The sequence below is a fragment of the Amblyomma maculatum genome, chromosome 10 (genome assembly GCF_055883805.1).
Source record: "Amblyomma maculatum isolate TAMU_Amacu chromosome 10, ASM5588380v1, whole genome shotgun sequence".
Lineage (NCBI taxonomy): Eukaryota > Metazoa > Arthropoda > Arachnida > Ixodida > Ixodidae > Amblyomma > Amblyomma maculatum.
The window spans coordinates 58,639,411-58,660,145 of NC_139353.1; the positions used below are offsets into that span (position 1 = coordinate 58,639,411).

Below are 20,735 nucleotides of genomic sequence, written 5' to 3' on the forward strand. Positions count from 1 at the left end.
GTAATCCAGTTAAATCCATTTGTGAGCTGTGTGTGTGTTTGTAGAAGCGCGCTAACGCGAATGTGCTGTGTTAACATACTGCTAAAATGAATACCATAAAAGAAGGTAGTTACGTTGTTGTAAAAGGATCAAGTAACGTTCGACTGGTTCAGGTGGATAGCAAGAAGTGAGTTTCTAATGCTCCGACATTATTTGTATCGCACGTGAGAAGTTTGGCTCTGGCAGTTCAGTCGAGAACACAACGTGGTGACTTTTCGGGATGTAGAAAATTATTGTGTTATTTTCATTATCTTTTTCTACCTGTTATATTTTGTAGGACCATGAAAATAGTTGCGAGTAACGCCACGAGCAGATTTTGGCTTCTGTATTGCGCCTAGTTTCGGTTTTATGTAACTTTTTCATTTGTGTTATTTCAGGCCTGTATTTTTCGGCAAAAGGAAGTTTGGCATTAAAACTGCGATCGGCGAGGCCTTCGGGTCGGTGTTTGAGATCGACAACCGTGATCTACGCAAGATATCTGCTGAAGAGTACAGGAAGAGGTGCTCAGAGTGTGAGCTTCCTGGTGATGGTAATCACACATATGTCATTTTGTAGTAATATTTGATTTGCTGCACTTCCGCTATGAAAAATTATGAGCGCGTACGTAAGCGTTCATCCAACTTTTAACAGCCTCACTTACCTACTTAGCAGCCTCACTGAGGTCTTAATGGACATTTAACTCAAAAATGCATATGTTCTGTTGCAGAGGCACAAACCAGTGGTCAAGATAACAGGAACCTTGTTGACGACGGCAAGTCTCAGAAACTGACAAGAGAAGATATTGAAACTTTTAAATCTGATGGGACGTCTGGGGAAGTAAGTTTTATATATCTTGCTTTACCAGCACGTAGAAGTTGTGTAGCATGTATTGCTGTAAACCCGAGGTGGCTTAACTTATGCATGAGCCCGCCAATACGGCCTTCCTCAGCTCCCACGGGGCCGTATCCTCAGCGGAAGATACGGCCCCGAAATAAAAGGCCCCTGAAGTAGCCGCAACTTTTTAGAAAAAAACGTCCCCAATGCACAGACAGAAAATGATTTCTTCCGGAACTCATGTGAAAAAAAAATATATATATATATATATATATATCATTTTTTCTTGCCTTTGAGTTAAATGTAATCATCATTTGGAATCTGCGTCCTCTGCGCACCTGAGATGCTTACAAAAATTGCATAAAAGCATGGTGAAAAAGCCACCTGGATCTCTTTATACGTTGCGTGGTTCTGACTCCGCAGCTCGTTAAACAATCATAAGACAGGTCTAATCAGCTTGGTAATACTGCCTGCTGAGAAAGGTACGAGCAGATCGGCGTGTGGTAGTCTCGAGGAACTGCTCAAAGCAGAAAACACGACTAGAATTACTTCCCAGACCTTCTGGTGACGAGGTTCAACCGTTCTTCTGACGATGGTGTAGAATGGTGATAAGGGTGATAATGATGTAAGCCAGGACGAGGCTTAACTGGTCGTGCACTATGGCCACCCTAAAGAATTGCTGCAGGCTTCTGGTCCGGTAAAGCAGGTGGTCAGCTCGCCTCTTCGCCGCAAAGCGAAGACTAGGCGCTTTCACCAATTACCGCCGCCATCATTTTTTCGTTATGAATGCCAGCGCCATATGCAGTTCGATGTTCGCGGTCAATTACAAGTTGACAGGTGAAACCGCTGTAATAAAGTTGACATGCATCATTCAGCATTGCAGCTCGCCACGAGGAAAAGCTGTCTACGCCCTATAGCGCAAGACTTCAGTCCGCGTTCGGGGACATTTTTTCCAAGGATGTTTCTTTTGGGGACATTTACTCTGGGGACGTTTTTACTGGATCCCCCCACTGTTGTTACTACCAAAATAACAGCTTGAGGGGCTAGTTGTTGTGTCTCTTCGCATGTGTTTGTGTTTGTGGCGCCACATTTCTGGTTACTGCAATGCGCAATATTTTGCAGCTCACATACTCATGTTAGCAACTCGTGGCCTACAAGTGAAGCGATTGCAATGATTTTAGCTGTCTGCTTTTGATTATGCTGTTGCTGAATTCTAGTTATAATGGCCTTGTAACATAGTAGGCTTGGCTATTGCTGCATAGAAAATTTGAATTCAACCTACCACCTTCCAGCCTTACACCGAACATTCATTTGTATTGAATTTATGAAACAAGTGAATCACGTGCCTCTGCGAGAATGTAACCTGCGCTAAATAGTCTCGGAGCATCATGGCGCAAATATGGTTTCGTGTGGGAATCTACATTTATGGTCCCTGGGGTAGCGAAGCCAAATATCAAAGTAGTTTTTACGTCCCAACAATTCCTGGGGAGGGTGAAGTGTTCTTTAGGAAATCGCATAGGTAGCTGTTTTCTCTCGAAGTAATTTTCAGAAACTCTATGACCCACTTGGGAAATTATAGTTGCAGTGTTGGAAGATGGATCGGAGCGATGGAAGCGCACAAGCATTATCATTCACTCTTCAAAAAATAGCATTTCTCTCTCTCTCTCTCTCTCTCTCTCTCTCTCTCTCTCTCTCTCTCTCTCTCTCTCTCTCTCTCTCTCTCTCTCTCTCTCTTCTTTTTTCTTTTTTTTTTTTTAGTGTAAGGTTCAGTACAGCTTGCAACATGCTAGCAGTGGCCAAAGCCACTGCTTACTGCTGCATAGTTGTCTTTCACATGACGCGGACATTCAGTGCTCTAAGCAGCAAAATTGAGATGGTTCAGCCCACAGAGTTTTTCAGTATTACCTAGAAGGCAAGCTGGCAGCGGATGTGCAGGTATGCTGGAAAGATGAGATTTTGTAATTGGCTTAACTGTTGTTAGGCATAATCTGTATTCAATCGTAATAGATACAATTCTTCTTGAGGCAAACCTCAAAGAAATGTTTCGAAAGTTTCCATATAGGCCTGGCATTGAACTTTCACTTAGGAAAAAAAGACCTGAAGAAGTGGAAAATGCGCTGTTTAAATAATTTAATGCACACAGAGTAAAACTTTGTGTCATAGTCACTGATTATGAGCCATAATCCGTAATTTCAGCCCAATGCTAATCAAGGCGAATACACAATCTCGTCTTCCCAGCATTTCTGCGATGTATGAAGTCCTCTCTAGGAAGCTCACACAGATGATAGTGCCACTTTTCTTTTTAAATAATAATGAGAAGCTATAAATTCAGCCATTCTGAAAATGCATGCAGAGTTTTCTGTCCAGCTCTTCTTTTTTCTTAGCAGTGTGGCACCCATCTGGCAGCGAGTACACTGTCACTGTGTTTTGGTTTGTCATTGTGGTTCACTGCTGTCTAATCGCTCTGTGCCGCTAACTTGCTTCATTTTTTTTTAACGAAGAAAGAGCAGCGTAGTGTGATTAGGAAAGTTTTATTGAAAACCAAGTTGTGAGCCCCGCCGCGGTGGTGCAGCGGTAAAACGCCCGACTACTGTGCCGGTTTAATCCCGACCGCCGGCAGCTGCGTTTCGATGGAGGCGAAACGAAGTGGCATCATCTATAAGCTGTGCAATGTCAGTGTGCGTTAAAGATCCCCAGGTGGTCGAAATTACTCCCGCACGGTTTCTCTCTTTCCACTTTCATTGCCACCTTTCTCCCTTCCCTTACGGTGTAGTTCAGGTGTCCACAGAACAAGTGTGACAGGTACTGCGCCTTTCCTTTCCTCTGAACCAATTATTTATTATTTAACCAAGTTGTGAGCAAAAACCGCTGCTTTAGAAAAAAAGATCAGCATTTATCTCACCGGCGTTGTTTATTACACACGTGTCTGTGCTTGAGCAGCTTGTCTTTTTCAAAGCCTCAAGAAACATCGCACATGACAAAGAAAAGATTAGCGAAGGGATGGTAGCTAACCTGCCTTGTGTTTCGCCTGCATCGAAGCACGGCTACCGCAAACGGCTTGCACCCGCGTGTTTGGGCTTAGTCGTTCAATGTGTTAACCGCAAGCCATTCTAGTGCACAACACAGTTTTCCCTCATTATGTTAAATTTTGAATAAGCGTCAACAGAGAAGGCAGCTTTCACGACTTCTGCAGCTACAAGACGACTATATTTTATTTGCAAGCTATTGGCTCATATGAGAGCGTCGCATTGCTGTTTGGGCCAATGTTACAGAATTTAATGAAATAGAACCAGCAACTTAGACAGGTGCCAACAGCAGGAAGTTACTACAGTCAGCTGTTGGCCTCACTTACTGCCCCCTCACGTACGAAAATGACAATTTGAGTTGCTACCAGTTGTGGTTACATTCCTGTATATGAAGTGTGTTTAATGCGAGCGATAGGAAGCACTGCACATGGGTGTGTATTCATATACATGGGTGCATGGATGCAGGTGGGCTCGTATTTTTAAAGAAAAATTCTTTTAACATAGTGCATTGACATGCATGCAGCATGGCCAAGCCCTTTTATTTCCACTTCGAAATATGTCTCCCCTCACACATTGTGACCCTCTAGTGCCTCTTGGTGGCTCTTTACTATTTTTTTTTTCAGTAAGAAACTTATGCAAGAAACTTTGTGCCTGCCGAATATGCAAATATTTTTTCGTTGTGCATTTTTTTCTTTAAGGGTGTGTTCAGATAAGAACAGTAATAGAAGTTCCATGACCTTTTTTTTTTTTTTTTTTTTTTTTTTCAATCAAATTTTTGTAGTTGGTGGGCAAATGTCTTTGCACAAAGAAATTGCTTTAGTTTTGCAAGATACTCCGTAGTTTTCTTGAAAAAAATATCCTATATTATTGTTCACTACAGTTGAAAAAAGCAATTTTCGCCAGTCCAAAAAGTTGCAAGTTTGGAGACCTGCGGTTAGCGTACTAAAATTTTGTAATCTATTCTTTTTTACCCACTAAATCTATGTAACTTTTACTTGTATTGGAGTTACTAAAAACAGGTTTTGTTGCTCCAGTTGGTTTAGTAAAAAATTGCTAACATTGCTCCAGAAGCAACGCGCTACAAAAAAGTCCATTTTCAACCTTAAATACAGCTAGGCATGATGCATTGTTTTTAGCATTGTCTTTTTCCGTTCTTTGTTAAAATAATGGCCTAAATTTCAGTTCTGCTATATGCTGTAAATTGCAAGGAGTACATAGTAGTTAGAATATGGGCTATGAAGGATGGTGTAGTCAAGAGCTCTGGATTATAACCACCTGGAGTTCTCTGATAAGCGCTGACATCACAGAGCACATGAGAGTTTTCTATTTCGCCTCTGTTGAAATTGGCAGCGTGGCCATTTTTGCCGAGATCTTATTCGCAACCTTGGTGCTGGCACCAAGGTTACAGAGCCATTTCAGCAGCTCCTGTATAGGAGTTGGTTAGAAAAGAATATTTCAGGTTTTATGCGAGCAAAGACATGTCGTCAGTATTTGCTTGTGCAGAGAGGCTGAAAATATTTATCTGGAGTTTCATGCATACAACTGCCAAATGGTAGCTGTGTCAGCAGTCTGTGAAAATAATACGCTTTTTTTTTTTTCCATGCGATCCCAGCACCACCCAGCACCTGAGTGCATTTGTGAACAAAAAAAGCACAGATTGCTCGTAATGTGCATTATTGCCTGTTCCTGCAAGTTTTTCACTGAAATTTGATATCTTGGCAGAGCATCATCAAGACACTGGTGGAGAACAGCACCACATTTAAGGAGAAGACTGAGTACGCTCAGCGCAAGTACCTCAAGAAGAAGCAACAAAAGTACCTGCAGCATGTCACCCTTGAGCGGCCCACAGCGCGGCTCCTGGTGGAGATGTACTACGCGCAGAACCCACTCAAGATTGGGTGAGCTCGGTGACATTTCTGCCTGCAGTTTTTTGGTTCCGAACTTCTTAAAAGGCTCACATATTAATATCTGGAGGTCTGCTTAGTAATTAGTAAAAGGTGTTAGACGTCATACTAGACAGCTGAAGTAATACTCGAAGATTAAAGAGTTGAAATGGGTTTATGAACCAATCATTACGTTCACATATTCTTTATGTCTTCTGATGCGCGTCTGCGTGTGCGTTCGCTTCGCCAGCTCGCCTCGATGATGTCTTCAACTCCCCCTTGAGGCTAGCAGCGTCTCTCGATAGAACACGTGATCTCCACGGTCTCTTCATCTGTCACCAGGTGCCTTGGCTCGGTAGCCTAGCACCCTAACTACTGAGCCACCGTGGCGGGGCCAGTTAACTTTTGCTGCATCCAAGGTGGCAGAGGAACTGAAGTACTGTATTTACTCGAATTTAGGCCAACCACGGTTCTAAGCTGACCTCCTAAAGTTGAGGGCTGAAGCTTTCTTCGAATGGAAACCGGCCAAAAAAAAAAAAACAAGATCGGTGGCAGGAAGAGCACACAAACAAAACTTATTTGCACAAACCTGCTCCCGCATACTCCTCATCATTATCGTTGACATCCTTGTCACTTACCTTATGCAGTGCACAATCGTCATTACCATCAAGTGCATTGGAAATGCTGCTCATTCAGAACAAGCGTGCTACCAAGCCTTCTGGGATGTCTTGCCAGATTGCAGCGATGCTTGCCTCGTGTGGCCGGTTGGGATCAGCTCGCACGTTTTCACTCTTATGAACTGTCATATTTTATAATACGACTACAGAATCCTCAAATATAAGTCCACCTAAGAGTTTCTTGTCTCCTGCTTTCTTACAAAACTGTCGGCCAGCCTAGGTTCGAACAAATACAGTATTCATAGGGAGCTTAAGGACTGTGCTGCTGTTTTGTCCACCCTCTTTTCTCCTTCACTTAGATTGTGGATCGTGAAAATCAAAAGTAGCCCCCCCCCCCCCCCCCCAAAATGATGAAAAGCTTTGATGAATAAGTGATTGCATGTTTTTTAAAGGGGGTGGCTCTTATGGCTAAAGGGAGAAGGACGAGAAGGAGTGGGTTAGAGGCTGTGCAAAAGGTCTGCCACTGCCCTTGAAGAATTCGCCTGGCAGTCGAATTCAGGTCTCCTATTTCAGTACCACAGTACGGTCGAGGTGGCACTCCCTAGGTATATATTGCATGAGTCCGGCACTCTCAGACCGTGATGAGCTGGGCCTCGGCAAGACCTTAGTCTGGGCAACAAAACACCGGCACAGAGCCCACCTGCAAGTCCTGTACTGGTACCCAAGACGAAGATTGGTCTGCTCAGGCTGGCTGCTGAATATCATGCCTCCTACCTGTTTTTTTGTTTTCTTTTTCTTTTTTTCTAACTTAGCACTTGTAGAGCCAAACACCAAGACAGAGTATAAAACTGCGACACAGTCTACTGCTCAGGCTGAATTCATCCAAGTTCGCTACTTGTTAGTTGATATACACAGAGTTTTAGACGTGTTGAATGCTGCAATGCACACCAGCACCACACTCAATGGTTGCTTTAGTGGTAAGCTGTGCTGCTAAACCGCTCCACTTAAAGCTGTGTAAAAAGCAAGTATGTATACAGTGTTTTGTAGGGATACCCTTCTGTGTACTCTTTTTGTGCCTGGCTGTAGTGGAAACTCATTGCAGTGGGCTGATTTAAATTTTTGTCCAAATCGGTGCAGAAGTTTGGCCAGGTTAGAATTACCAGGTGTTCTGAGCAAATGTCATAATTTCCGTTGCTTTCGCATGAGCAGGGTCGTCAAAAAAAAACCTTTTCTTATGGCAACTTATGCAGCCAGGTATTATTTGCTGCGAGAACTGTACTTGTTGCGTTATTTTGCTGTGTCTATACTCCGTTTCATACATCAAGTGCAACGCTACCAAAGCTACAGCTCTTGTTTGCGCTCTCCGCATCCGCGATGGAAAATAGTGCCTGCTCTTGACGACAGAAAATAATTGTTTCTTTGTCTGCAAGCTTAATACATTTTACATTTGCCATAAACTTCATAAAAAACACCTTTTTTAGGGAGACAGGGTCGGATTCGGTGAATTTGTATGTTCTTTATGTCGTTTTTGTTCGTGCCGCGTTTTCGCTGCCCCGCAACCTTGCCAGCTGTGCCACTAGATGGCGCTGGCTGTGCCCTTTGCGCTGCGCATCTCTTTTTGAGAAAATGGTTCTTTGGTGCTCATTTTTTCTATAAGATCCGCTCTTCGAAGATGTCTAGGCATGCGAAGCAAGTTATTGCAAACGCGTATGCTCGGAATAGAGCCCGTTTCCGCAGGAACCACTCGGCTACCGAACGAGTGCGTAGTGATACGCCTCCTGTTTTTTTTCTTGCGGACTACTTGCGTAGCTTTCGCTGCGTTGCACCTGATGTATGAAACGGAGTATAGGCTTGACGACCATCACATCCTGTTGTTGCGTGGTTCCCATGTGCAGGAACATGCGTGTCGACACCCTCGCTCAAATGCTGACCTGCTGCAATGTGCGCTCGGGTGGTCGCTACATAGTGTTTGACTCCTGGGTGGGCCTCCTGACTGCTGCCGTGCTGGAGAGGCTTGGCCAGCATGGCAACGTGGTGCAAGTCTACGCTGGACAGGGACCGGACAGGTGTGTGCACGCCTTGAGTCTGGCTTCTCATTTGACACTTCCAAGGCCTCTCTTGCATGTCATTGCAAAAGATAGAGTGTTACAGTAACTGAAGTACAGTGTGGTCCACTTACAACGATACCAACTATAACAATATATCACTTATATGGTCACATTCATGGGGTTTATCAGTTTTTCCATTGCCCCTGTGTAAAAATAAATCATATATAATAATCGATAATCGACGGCATATCGGAACAGCAATAACTTTCTGGCCGCCCAGAAGATGTTTACTGTGAAAATTTGTCTTAAGTAAAATACTGCGAAGAGATAGACATTAAAACTGGATGTAAGTAATGAAAACAGACCGGCGTGGAGAAATCCATGAGGGGCATTGTGTGCAGTTAAGAAATTAGTGCTACGGTCAAATCTCGATGTAACGAATTCCACGGGACCGCACGAAATCATTCGTTATTTTGAAATATCGTTGTAATGAAAAATATGCGATTATGAGCCAGTGGTCAAGCCTAGGTATAGAAATTACGTACCTTAGCAGTAGGCACGTGTGTAGACAGGCAAAACATCAAATAATGTTGCACTAACTGCAGAGCTGATTTATTTGAAGAAATCAATTATTTTCTTCTGTCGCCTGCAGCAAACACGACCGCGCACTACATTACGCCACTACAGCACATACACCTTCTACTTTGCTTATCGGATGCGTGATTGCACTGAGCGATGAAAGTGTGGACTTTGTCCATGTGCAAAAGAACATCAGAGTTCGAATGACCTCATCTTCAGTTCTCACTGAAGCTTGAAAATCTTGTCTTGGTATTTCAAAATGATCGCAGTGGTCGATAGGGTAATGCTAGCTGTCTGCAGAGGCCGATTTGCTTTTTTTCCTGCGTCGATTTCTTTCACTGAAATCTTCGTTCTTATCTTCTCGGCACTTCTCTGGCTGCAGTCAGATTTCGCACATACTTGGCAATAATATAATCCGTGACACAAAAAAAGTAACGTCCCGTGCACGAGAATAGGCAACCTGCAGTGGCCAGGCGGCGCTAGTGGAGCGCAGCGTTCAGCGCCGCCGTTGCGGCGCCGAGTAATCTGAATAGGCCAGCGCGGTCGGGTTGCGTTCGCGTTGTACGACGGGAAGCATCTCGGCTCTCATTTTCTGCGGTTTTAAGGCAATCGAATGTCTTCAGAGCTACTTCCGAAAACCAATACTGACGAAAGGACACCGCCTGTTCGAGAATGCTCATGTTTAAAACGTAAACGGTGTCGACTTCACCGCGTAGTGCGCGCCGCTCGCGACGGAACACCCGCGCGCACAGCTTTGAATTTCGCGTGAGTAGACGGAATTTTTTTTAACGAAATTTATTCTCTCGGAGCATCTGTCGGATATGTGATGATGAATTAAGAAATAATTAAATGAATGACAAATGTTGTAAACGTAGCTTTTCATTTACCTATTACGTTCACACCTCATACCCAAACATTGAAAGTGCAGAGAGAACCTGAAAAGAGATTGATCGCCGTTTCTTCTTTTTTTTGTTCTTGTTGTTTCATTACAGCAGCATAATAATTTCCTCGCGGTTTTCCTTTACAGTTTAATACCATGACCAACACTTTTGTTCGTGGTGCACCTTTCGACAGTGCCGCGGAAGTTACAGGGGGCATGGTGCGGTACCCGCTACGGATATCGTGGCGATTGCAAGCACTGTGCGGTTGTAGCGTGCGTCATCAACGAAAGCTGTGCGTGCCGGGGGCAGGGAGTAGGGGGCTTCCTACATCGTTGGAAAAATAAAGCTCTTAACAACTGGCATGCATTTTGTACCTCCGTACCTCAATCTTGGGGAAAGCTAGCGGGTAATGCTGGCACTCAACGGCAAAGCTTACGTAAAGGAGGTCGTTAAGAGTTATAATTTTTTACTGTTACTAGTAATGATGAAATAGTCTATTGTCTGGGACAAGAGACTCTTGAGTAGCTTGAGCAGTCGGTGAAAGAAATATTTGGCGCGGAACGATAGAACTAAGTTCCATTCTCAGCGTATATATTATCACGGGCCTCTACACTCCGCCACTTCGACTTTTTCAGCACCTTAAGAACTAATTTACAGATAAATATGCTATTGAAATCTGTAATTGGAAGTTTTTAAGGTATTTTGCCTTTGTGGTTCCGAATAGACACCGCATTAGAAATCCGGTTCACAGATCCACAACATTCTTCTTTTAAAATTTCGCTTCCGTTGAAATGCGGCTGGAATACGATGCTGCGGCTGCGCGGCTTTGTTACTTTTCTGGACGTATGCCACTCGATCTTGCACAGCATATACCAGTACACGCCAAATTTTGCAGCGCGGAGCGCGTACTGAGTAGTGTGCCCCAACCAGCGTGCGACTCCCCGAGTCAGAAAGTTATACCGTTTCCTCCGCTCATGGGCAATCGTCTTATTTTAGCTTCTTGGTGTCTGTACGCCAATGGCCCCATAACAAAACGAATTTCAGTTACAGTACTCTCTCGCAGCCAATATCTCCTTCTCTCATCATTCTTCCCAGGTTCTCCCAGCAAGCGGTACGCTTAGGTTTCCTTCGTGATTGTGGCAGTCTTTCTCGCCGCCCTTGCGCTTATTTTTATTCTTGTTCACATCCGTAGTAGTCGAAGCATCGCACGAGACCACTGAAGTCACTAAATGAGTAAATCACACTCACTGGGATAACAAAACGCGAACGCAGAAGAAACACAGCGGCTGCAACATATACGGCGTCAGCTTCTGCGCCGCCTCAGTATTAGCTCCCGTCGGCCGCCAGGTGGCGCCACATGTCTCAGCAAACTCCATTGCAGGTTGCCTATGGCACGTACGGCTGACCAGTGAACGGCACACAACACAGGAAGAAAGGCAGGCGGCTAGGCCTGCTCGCTACTGCGTAATAAATCGTAGCTTTGTGGGGGCGCTAGGAGCTGGCTCTAGATATGTTGAGGATGATAGCTGCAGCTCACGGGCCATGGCATTGTTTTTTTTTTTTTTCCTCCCACATAAGTGTTGCGAACTGCGGCGCTGTTAATTTTAGATGAATTTATTATACTGATGTTCCTAGATTACAGAAGGAAAATAAAATATGTACGTTTTGCTGAAATTTACGTCATTTTAAAATTCATAATTCTGAAATAGTTTTACATTCGTTAATGTGGTGTTCGTAGTAATGAAATTTCACTGTATCCTCATCGCAATCGCTGCCTGGCGCCTAGCTAATGGTGCGGCCGTATTATCATCGCCACCTAGCAATTGTGCATTCTCCCTTCCTATTTTTTCTCCTTTAATCTTATAACGGCCTGATGCAATGCGTTATCCCCTGGTGCAAAGGCAAAAGGCCACATCCGCATCAGCAGCGTCCGTGTAAGATGGTGCTGACCAAGGCGACAACGCAACAGGGTGATAGCTCTCTAGATGAACAGCAGGTTCATCGAGATTTTCAGCATGGTTGGAAGCCTCACGAAGTAATATGAGCATTCTCGCTCTATGATTTTAACGATCATCTAGACTGGCTGGGGATGTCCTGTGCAGTTCATCCACCACTGATCAGTTTTGAGCATGCAAAAAGGACTGCTGCCAGCGTACACGCTATTAGTAGCGATGCTCATAGCGATTGTCAAGTTTCAGCTGCCACTCAAGCTGGCGTGAACTTCCGACTTAATTTTTAAGCATGCATAAGTTATTTTATGGCTATTTATGTATCCTGTAATAAATTATTCACTGGCAAACCTACGTGCATGGGAAGATATGTGGGTGTATTTTTTTTTTTTTCGCCAGATCAGATATAACGATAACCGGTTATGACGATCAGATTTTTTCTAGCTTTTTTTTTTTTTTTTCGAATTCTCACTGGTAGAAAGGGGAGGGGATCATTATGCGAGGGGCATAAGCAAAAACGCAGCGACTGTAAGCCATCGCAATGGCTTCTCCACATGTCACTAATGTAAGAAGGCGAAGCATCTGGAAAAACCAAGGAGGCGATCCTGGCTCGTGATTCCTTCTACGAATCAGATCTGTTGGTAAATCTCTTTAATGCTTAGGTAAATGTAAATACGGACTGAATTCTGCGAGAGCTAGAAAAGGAGCTGTGCATACTTCATTTTCTTTAAATGCTAATCTACACTTTTATGCAGTGAAATTTGTCTCAATTCTAAATGTCTTTGTACCTCATTCAGCAGTTTAATTTTTGTAAAATTAGGCAGTTCGGATCATACGTTTTCCCGGATAATGTTTTTTTCCAGCATTTTTTAAAGAACGTATCGAGGTTTTACTGTACTATATCAAAATACCGGGTGAGCTTCTTCTGCGTATAAGTACAACTCGAATAGCCTTTAATCTATGCGCAGTATCGCACATTGATTTGTACGAGACTGCAGTGCATAAATTTTGCGTGGCTCGGTACCTCCTTTCTCTCTGCAGCTCTTACAGGCAGGCCGTGCACGCGCTGAACCTGGAGCAGGACTTCCTTCAGTCGACCTTGCTGGAGCTGCCTTACACAAGAGCCTCCTCACTGCTTAGCGACTCCGAGAGCTTGACCTCAGAACAGGAACCACAGTGTGTAAATCGCACTTCAGAGGTTGTGATGGAAGATGCGTCAGCTCCAAACAATGGGGACTCAGTGATGGCAGAGCAGTGTGGGTCGGGCGATGCTCCGTCTGTGGCAAAAGATTCGAAGGTTAGCGCATCCTTTGTGGCTCCACTAAGCTGCTTTTCTTTTTTAGGTGGGAAAGAGGGTTGCAAAGAGGAAATAACTACGGTAGTTTTCTTTGTACTACGCAGGTGCCGAACAGTTCAATCTCTATGTGACGAACCTCCATGTAGCGAATTCCTTTGTAAGGAAATAACTACGGTAGTTTTCTTTGTACTACGCAGGTGCTGAACAGTTCAATCTCTATGTGACGAACCTCCATGTAGCGAATTCCTTTGTAATGTTTCACCGCTTTTATAAGTTCTAGTAATTCAGATTTAATGAAATACTTTTAAGGTTTTTTCCCCCTTACATTCAATTCTTAATCTGGTTTCCATTCTGCATTGTCCTTTAGAAATCATGCAGAAACTGCATACAAAGAAACCTGGATATAACGAATAATTGTGGACATATTTTGAATTGCTATCTCAATGCATGCTAATAATGTCTGTCATTGATTGTGCTGTTTTCGCACAGCACATTTCAGTATATATATCATTTGTGTCACAGCTTGAGTGGCATTGTCTGCCTGTATTTCAAACCCTCCTGTGAGGACTACGGTATATTCAAACAGACCTCGCATTAAACCCTTTTTCTACTACGTTGATTTAGGATGCAGAACGTGCTGCAAGAAGAGAAAGGAGGATGCAGGAGCAGCAGAGGGCACTGGATCTTCTCAAGACCAAGTCATTGGATGGGTGAGACTGCATTTTTGTGCCCATACTTGTTGTCGCTGTTGTTTGTGAGGTCTCTGCTTGCTCAGAGGACAACATTTTTCAACATTATGCAAGCCTATGGTGTCAGACACGCATTAAATCAGATGCTATGGGGCTCTCAGATGAGGTCCTGATAGAAAGCCATATTCAGGCATGACCGCAGCAATTGTCAACGGCTCAAGTAGACTAGTATGGCCACATAGTCTCAGTTTAGCTTTTGTGAATTTCGCTCCAGTCCGTGGCAATGACTGCCAGCCAGCTGAGTGCAGTTTCGCACAGTTTCAGACACTGGCTAGCACATTGCTTCTTTAATTATGTCAGTAGAAAGTGCCTTGCTGTTCCAAAGCTGGCACTTCTTTCCCTCGCTTCTGTCATCGTGGTTATTGTTTCTTTTTTTTTCTCTCTGTGTGCTGAAGTAGAAATTGTCACACACTGTTCACAGAGTGGGGCAAGGCCACTTGTGGGTGGGCTTTGTTGCTGCCACCTTGCATCTTAAAGAAGGCCTTTACCATTTTAACGCAGTTCTTTACTAACATTCCCGATATAAAGAATGTGCATATCTGGGCAGTTTTTATCTTGAAACCAGATGACCGTTGGCTAAGTTTTCGCCACATAAATTACTACGATGTGAACAATTTTAGGTAATCTTTTGGGTGCCAGCCGGTAGCTCAGACCTCTGAATGCAGTGCATCGTTGAGGAACGCAGACAGGACATGGCAGACCGTGAGCAAGGGGAACAACCAGATGCAGGTTTATTCACCAATCGCTTATATACTGCAGCTGGGAGAGGGTGTGCTTCCTGTGCGTGGAACGCACCTTGTTGATGTCACGTGCTTTATCGACGCGTGGCTCGTGCCACATTCGATACGATACACCTAAATGTAATGAACCTCCACTTAACGAATCCTTCAATATTACGCCGTTTCTCAACTCCGGAGCGCTGCTTCCACTGAAGTGTGCATATTTGGGAACGCCATGCAACGAAGGTGTTGCGGCGATCGAACTTGGTATGCTACGGTCTCGCCGCATGATGTGTTTACTAGGGCTGTGCAGAACGACACAAAAGTTTCTTGCACATAAAATGAACTGATATGAAAGAACATCCACAGTCGCAATAGGGGGCCCCTGTTGACACGAACACACCATGCTTCAGCACTCTCAACACACTTACATGGCAAGTAACAGTCTCCTTTACTCGTTTACCGTGGGACTAGCAAGACATTTGTCGATGCATACACTAGGAGGCGACCCATGAAAGTTTGTTTAGGCTTGGCTTCGTGTTCTCAGGTTTGGCGCTGTTTTCTATCTCTGTTCTGGTGTCAAGGTCGCCAATGGCACGCTGACAACGGGAGCTAAACGCGTGTTAAGCTTAGAAAGACGCAGAACAAGCAGTGCACACTCGTCGTGGTTGTGTGGTTGCTTGCGTGATTCCTGCATCGCTCGCTCTCGCGCTTTGGGAGTGAGGACGCTGGAAAGTGCAGGCTAGGTGAAAAGTCTATTTTCTGATAACAATGACTTTAACTGGGGTTTGCTGTAAACTTTTTCATCATGGTTTCACCAATATTTATTCCTTATTTCGGTTTGCGTTTTGCACTTTGCTTTTAAGTTTCCATGCAAAAACTGAATAAAATGAAAACCTGGATGAAACAAAAAAGCCTGAGGCTTTTTTTCAAGTTTGCTGTTGCAAAGTTTAACATAGCTTGGACATTTTTTTTTTTTTTTTTCAAGTTCCTTCAAGTCTGAATTAAAAATAATTTATTGCAGTGGTAGTATCGGCTCATTATAGTGTGGTTACTGTAAAAACTCGCCTGGTTCTGTATGTCTGCAACAGCTGTTAGTATGCATGCTTTGTTATGTTGTAGGTTTGTTTTGATGATGCACTGTTGCATGAAATCGCTGTGATTTCATGCTTCTAACTAAACTCTTATCAGAGTCGCAATGTTCAGTGTGTCACACAACACACACACAACAGCAGTGTTCAGTACTTTAGCAAACCGCTGGGGAGTTCTGGTTCATATGTCAGTGTACAGGCTCACCAACAACATATTGTTCTGAGAAATTTCAAAACTGAAGCTTTGCTCTACTATTTCATTATATAAACACTATCCTTATTGAAAAAAAAAAAGAAGGTAAATTCTTTTGCGCTCCAAGAATTACTGCCTCTTAACAGTCACTGCTCCAGCTAGGCCATGTGGCTAAGCGAATAAAAATGGCACATAAGGCTATTTCTCTGGAGAAAGAGAATCATAATGCTAAGACTACAGTGAGAAGTAGCATTGGGAAATTTTTTCTTTTTTTTTTTCTTGATTACTCCTGAAATTTTATTTTCTTGATTACCAGTGAAGCATGCAAGCTTTTATGAATAAGGTTTCACACTCATTGCAGTACTCATGGTGATGGTTAAAGCTGTGGTATATTTGAGTGGTGACATGCGCCTATTTTTCATGGACATCTCCTTTGGTGCTGCTATCGAGGACTACCTGTGCGGCAGCCATAATGACAGAAAGAGAACGTCTTGGCACAGAACGCTCGTGTTTCTTCCACATTTGCAGGCTCCTGGTTGCGAGCAAGCACCACCCTACGGCCATTGTCCTCTCTTTACTGGAGTTCTTGGCGCCCTCCAGGCCGTTTGCCGTCTTCTGCACCTACCAGGAGCCGCTGGTCGACTGCTACACCCAGCTGAAGAACGCCAACAATGCTGTCTTTCTGAAGCTGTCTGAAAGTTGGCTGCGTTGCCACCAGGTGAGAATGCCAGGGTGTTCCTTCGTAGCACTTGCTTTGCAACAACCTTTTGCTATGAACATTGCGAGCCATCTCAGAAAAAGCTCTTCGCCATTCGCTGCATAGTGAAATGTGTGAAATGGTGTTAAGCTTATATCTTCGACTGTGGCGTTTGATTCGTTGGTTGTTAGTCTCCTATGAGTAAGGGCCCTATTTTTCCTCAGCATTGCAGATTCCAGTGTTCTAAGCAGAACTGTGTGCATGTCAGTAGCCACATTCTCCTTTTCTTTTTTTTGATGATGATAATGATATGGTGTTTGCATACATCAGTAGGAATGACAGTATGAGAGGAGCGTGTCCATGCTAGTCATCTGAATTTTCCTGAAAGGTACAATTTGGTATAGGACAAAGTGTTCTGCTGATACCTTGCTGATGCGTCAAGTGCAATGTGTTCTCATACGCTCCTGCGGGAAGAGGTATTACACTCACGCCTATTGAGATTAACATTGTGTTATGTTATGTTTATGTTATGTGGTGTTATGTTGATGATGTTATGTTGTGTTTTGCGAAAATGGAATGAGAGTTCCTTCTTTCCCCTCAAGTTATGCACTTGAGAACATATCCTGTATTGCATTTCAAACCAAAGTGTAAATATAGCGCAGATTTCTAAAATTTTGCTGTTCAATAATTATACCCAGAATGGGTTCAGCCAAACAGGCTCATGACCTATGAGGAAAAGCCAACTTGTCAGCAGTCTTAGGCCAATAAGCAAAGCATATAGCATGAACCTGCAAGGAAGAGTTAACTTGTTAAGAATTTAGAATGAAGACAGTGAAAGAGACTCAAGTAGTAGGAAAGGAAAAGAAATAAGAGCCTGCTGTGATAAACACTACATGCATCAACATATCGGAGACCCGCTTGTCTGCAGAACTACCACAAAGTTTCTTAGTTGTGCTTGCAGAGATTTTTGTTTTTAGCAATTTGTTGTAGCGGTTTTCCCAACAACCATTTTACAAATGCCATCACAGGCCATGTTAAATCTGTTTATATGTACTTACAACCACTGTGATGATAAGGCTGTGCTATGATTGCCTACAACTACATGCTACCCCAGGTTATTTAAAAATTCCAGCCATTTTGTACGCTTACCTCTATCCAGTGATCGCAATATTTACTACCTGTGGCCATTTTTGTGACAAGTGGTCTTTACAAACATGCTGCAGGTACTACCAGACCGGACCCACCCATCCATCAATATGAGTGGCGGTGGTGGTTACGTGCTCACAGGAATCAAAGTTGCGGATGTGGCGTGACAATGGTGAATGGCCCCTGCATGTTGTGCCAACTATCTTTTCTTAGCCACCAGCTCAGTGTGACACAAGGACTTCTCTGTACAGGACTGGTGCTGGGCACAGATGTGTCAACACTACTCCACTTGGAGCAAGAGACGTCCTTTTCAAAAATCTCACTTTTGTCAGTGCTCAAGTTAAACTTGGAACTGCCTTGCATGCTACCTGGAGTGTGTCATGGAGGTGAAGGCTGTGACAAGCGCAAAGAAGCTGGAAGCCACATGTGCTGAGATGACCACTTTCTTTCTGGAAAGACTTCTCTCGTTTCAGCTAGCTTTCATTTGAACTCCAACATCTGACAAAATCCAGTGATGCCAACTTTGGTGCAACGCACGCTCGTGACCCGGAGTGTTTGTTGGCGCATCTTTACATGTCAGCATGCAAGTGGTGCCATCTACTATGTACTCCCTAAATCATAATCATTGTAAACAATTATTGTAGCAAGAGCTATACTATGCCAGCCACTTCGCCGTGATTGCACTTTCGCCATGGTCGCACTGACCTTGGGCCGTTTTTTTAGCAACCTCAGAAGAAGAAGTCGTGGGAGGCGGTAGCTGGCAGCTGACATGGCCGAGCACTAGCTGGACATCGGGCTTCCCGACATTACGTTTGCCAGGAGCTGCCAACTCGGGCCTCTCCTGTACGGGAGGGTGATATAACAATCAGCCTGCCAAAACCCTTGCATTCATGTTATCCCTAGGCCACGCAGGCTCATTCATACAGCTCGGTTAAAGCGGGGCTTTATTTGTTGGCTGGTAGCTTACGCTACCGCGTCATCGCGAAGGTGGGAGTGAAAGAAGAAAGAGAGAAAGAGGTGCCGTAATGGAGGGCTTCGGACCACCACGCGATAGAGGCTTTCGCCTCATCGCACTTTAGTGGTCAAAAGTGCCCCCTATAGCATAAATAAAGCGGAAACCATAGAGTAAACTACTATGTTCGAAAGCCATGTCTTTACTTTCAAGCCAAAACTAAGCATAGCCATGCAGATAGCTCTCGCATAACTCCATGTTTAGCCACAAGCTAAACCACAGCTAATTTTGGGATGAAATCTCAACTTAATCTGAAGCATGGCAAGTGAAAGCGGGTGTTGCTGCTGCATATGCATTATCAGTGCCAAACGAAACATGAACGCTGTAAACAACTAGGGGTGTGTGTATATTGAAATTTTCTAACACAAGTCAGATTACGAATATCGAACTGAATATCTGATCAATGAAAAAAAAAAGAAAAATTAAAAAATAGTAGACATTGTTCGTCTTGCTTATTCTAGAATTCGCACGGTATATTTGCAAACAAAAAGTAAACTAGAGTTGCAGAGAAATGTATACTGTATTGATCAATCCGGTATAAATTTTATACACGATTCTGTACACCGGTTTTTGTACAGGAAGGACCTGCGTGAAACTGGATGGAGCAGTCATATTGCTGCTGATTACAGTAAACTAACTCTAATTTGGCCTGAAAGAACAAGGAAAAATGTCAGTTTGTCTGAAAGATGTCCAAACTTTCGTCACTGCCAGTATCAGTTTATCGAATACAGTATGAATTGAAGAACAAACATCTTCGATTCAATTTGCGCACCCCTATAAGCAACTAAAATGTAAGTGAAAAAAAACAAACAAACAAAATATTAGCATGCTAGACAGGAAATACAGGAGAAATTCATTGACACTTCCCGAGAGAGATGTTTGCATCTCTTTAAGCGTAAATTAACAGCACTAGTATTCAGCCATTATTCTCAAGTGAGGATTCCATTGACTTATTGTGCTCTGCTCTGTGCACTGCTCTTATAGCGTTCCTGACAGTTGCAGTGCTGTACATTGGTTCAAAGGTGTACACAAGACTTGTGTGCACCTTTGAAAATATTACCTGCTCTCTTGTGACAAGAGAGCAGGTAGTATTTTGAATATTCATGACACCATAAACGAACAAAAATCTTAGTCTAACCATCACCGTATTCACTTGGTTACTGCAAGTAGCCAGTAGAGCGAGTATTACTGTACTGCTTCTCCGACGACTTCGTGCACGACCGCACGAGACTGCAGAATTGATCCAGCAACTGCAACGTTGGTACTCTCCTTTTTCTCACCATTGTGATCCCTTTGGTACTTCATGCTCTATGGCCTTTGGTACTTCATGCTGTGTGGTAAACCACAGATGCATTGTTGTTGTCATAAATGTGTGATGGTAAATGTGGTTTGATGCCTTACTGAAAATAGGCATTTATGGAGACTTCCTCGCTGCATTAGAGATGCTCATTCATTTCCAAAGCATAAACGACAATAAAATCAACGACAGGAACATGCATTTCTTAGAATTAGCTCGTTCCAATGAATTTTTATTTTTAGTGAAAATAATTATTTGGCTTTCTGTTGTGATGCTGATGTTTGTTCACCAGTGAGAGAGTGCACATATAGTTGCAGAGAAAATTAGATTAAAATTGAAATTCTGTTCTTCAATTAATGCAATGGCACTAGCAAGAACAACTGTGGGATTGCCGCGTGGAAGCGAATGCAGATTTATCCTGGAATCCGAGATCTGCGTTTAAAAAACCGTGTTGATTTCATCAGTTTTGCTTGTGGAAGTGGCTGCGGTGACTACATTTCATTTTTTTGGTCTCTTCCGTCTTATGAAACCATTTTTAGTGAAAGTAGCGTTCCTGCCATCCTAACATGATAATCTGCAGATATGAGGGCAATCTACCTAAATTCTTCATGTATCCACGCCAACAGTGCCTGTAATACTACTATGTGGTAGCACTCTTAGCGCAATAGGCGGGCACTGGATGTAGAAAAGGGAGACACA

At 43.5% G+C, this 20,735-nt stretch overlaps 1 protein-coding gene across 2 annotated transcripts; it reads left to right on the forward strand.

Annotated features, from left to right (window-relative positions):
- Nucleotides 1–14: 14 nt before the first annotated feature.
- Nucleotides 15–19,558, forward strand: LOC146176593 (tRNA (adenine(58)-N(1))-methyltransferase non-catalytic subunit TRM6-like). Of its 2 annotated transcripts, XM_084582847.1 has the most exons (10): nt 15–166; nt 417–568; nt 746–855; nt 5,601–5,776; nt 8,274–8,444; nt 12,877–13,132; nt 13,757–13,842; nt 16,413–16,602; nt 17,805–17,899; nt 17,979–19,558. In XM_084582847.1, the coding sequence occupies exons 1-9, from the start codon at nt 87–89 to the stop codon at nt 17,892–17,894; spliced, it is 1,311 nt and encodes a 436-aa protein (XP_084438973.1). In that variant the 5' UTR covers nt 15–86; the 3' UTR covers nt 17,895–17,899; nt 17,979–19,558. The 2 variants fall into 2 exon arrangements, with proteins under 2 accessions (XP_084438973.1, XP_084438972.1); XM_084582846.1 differs by having other exon boundaries at nt 17,805–19,558.
- The last annotated feature ends 1,177 nt before the right edge of the window (nt 19,559–20,735 follow it).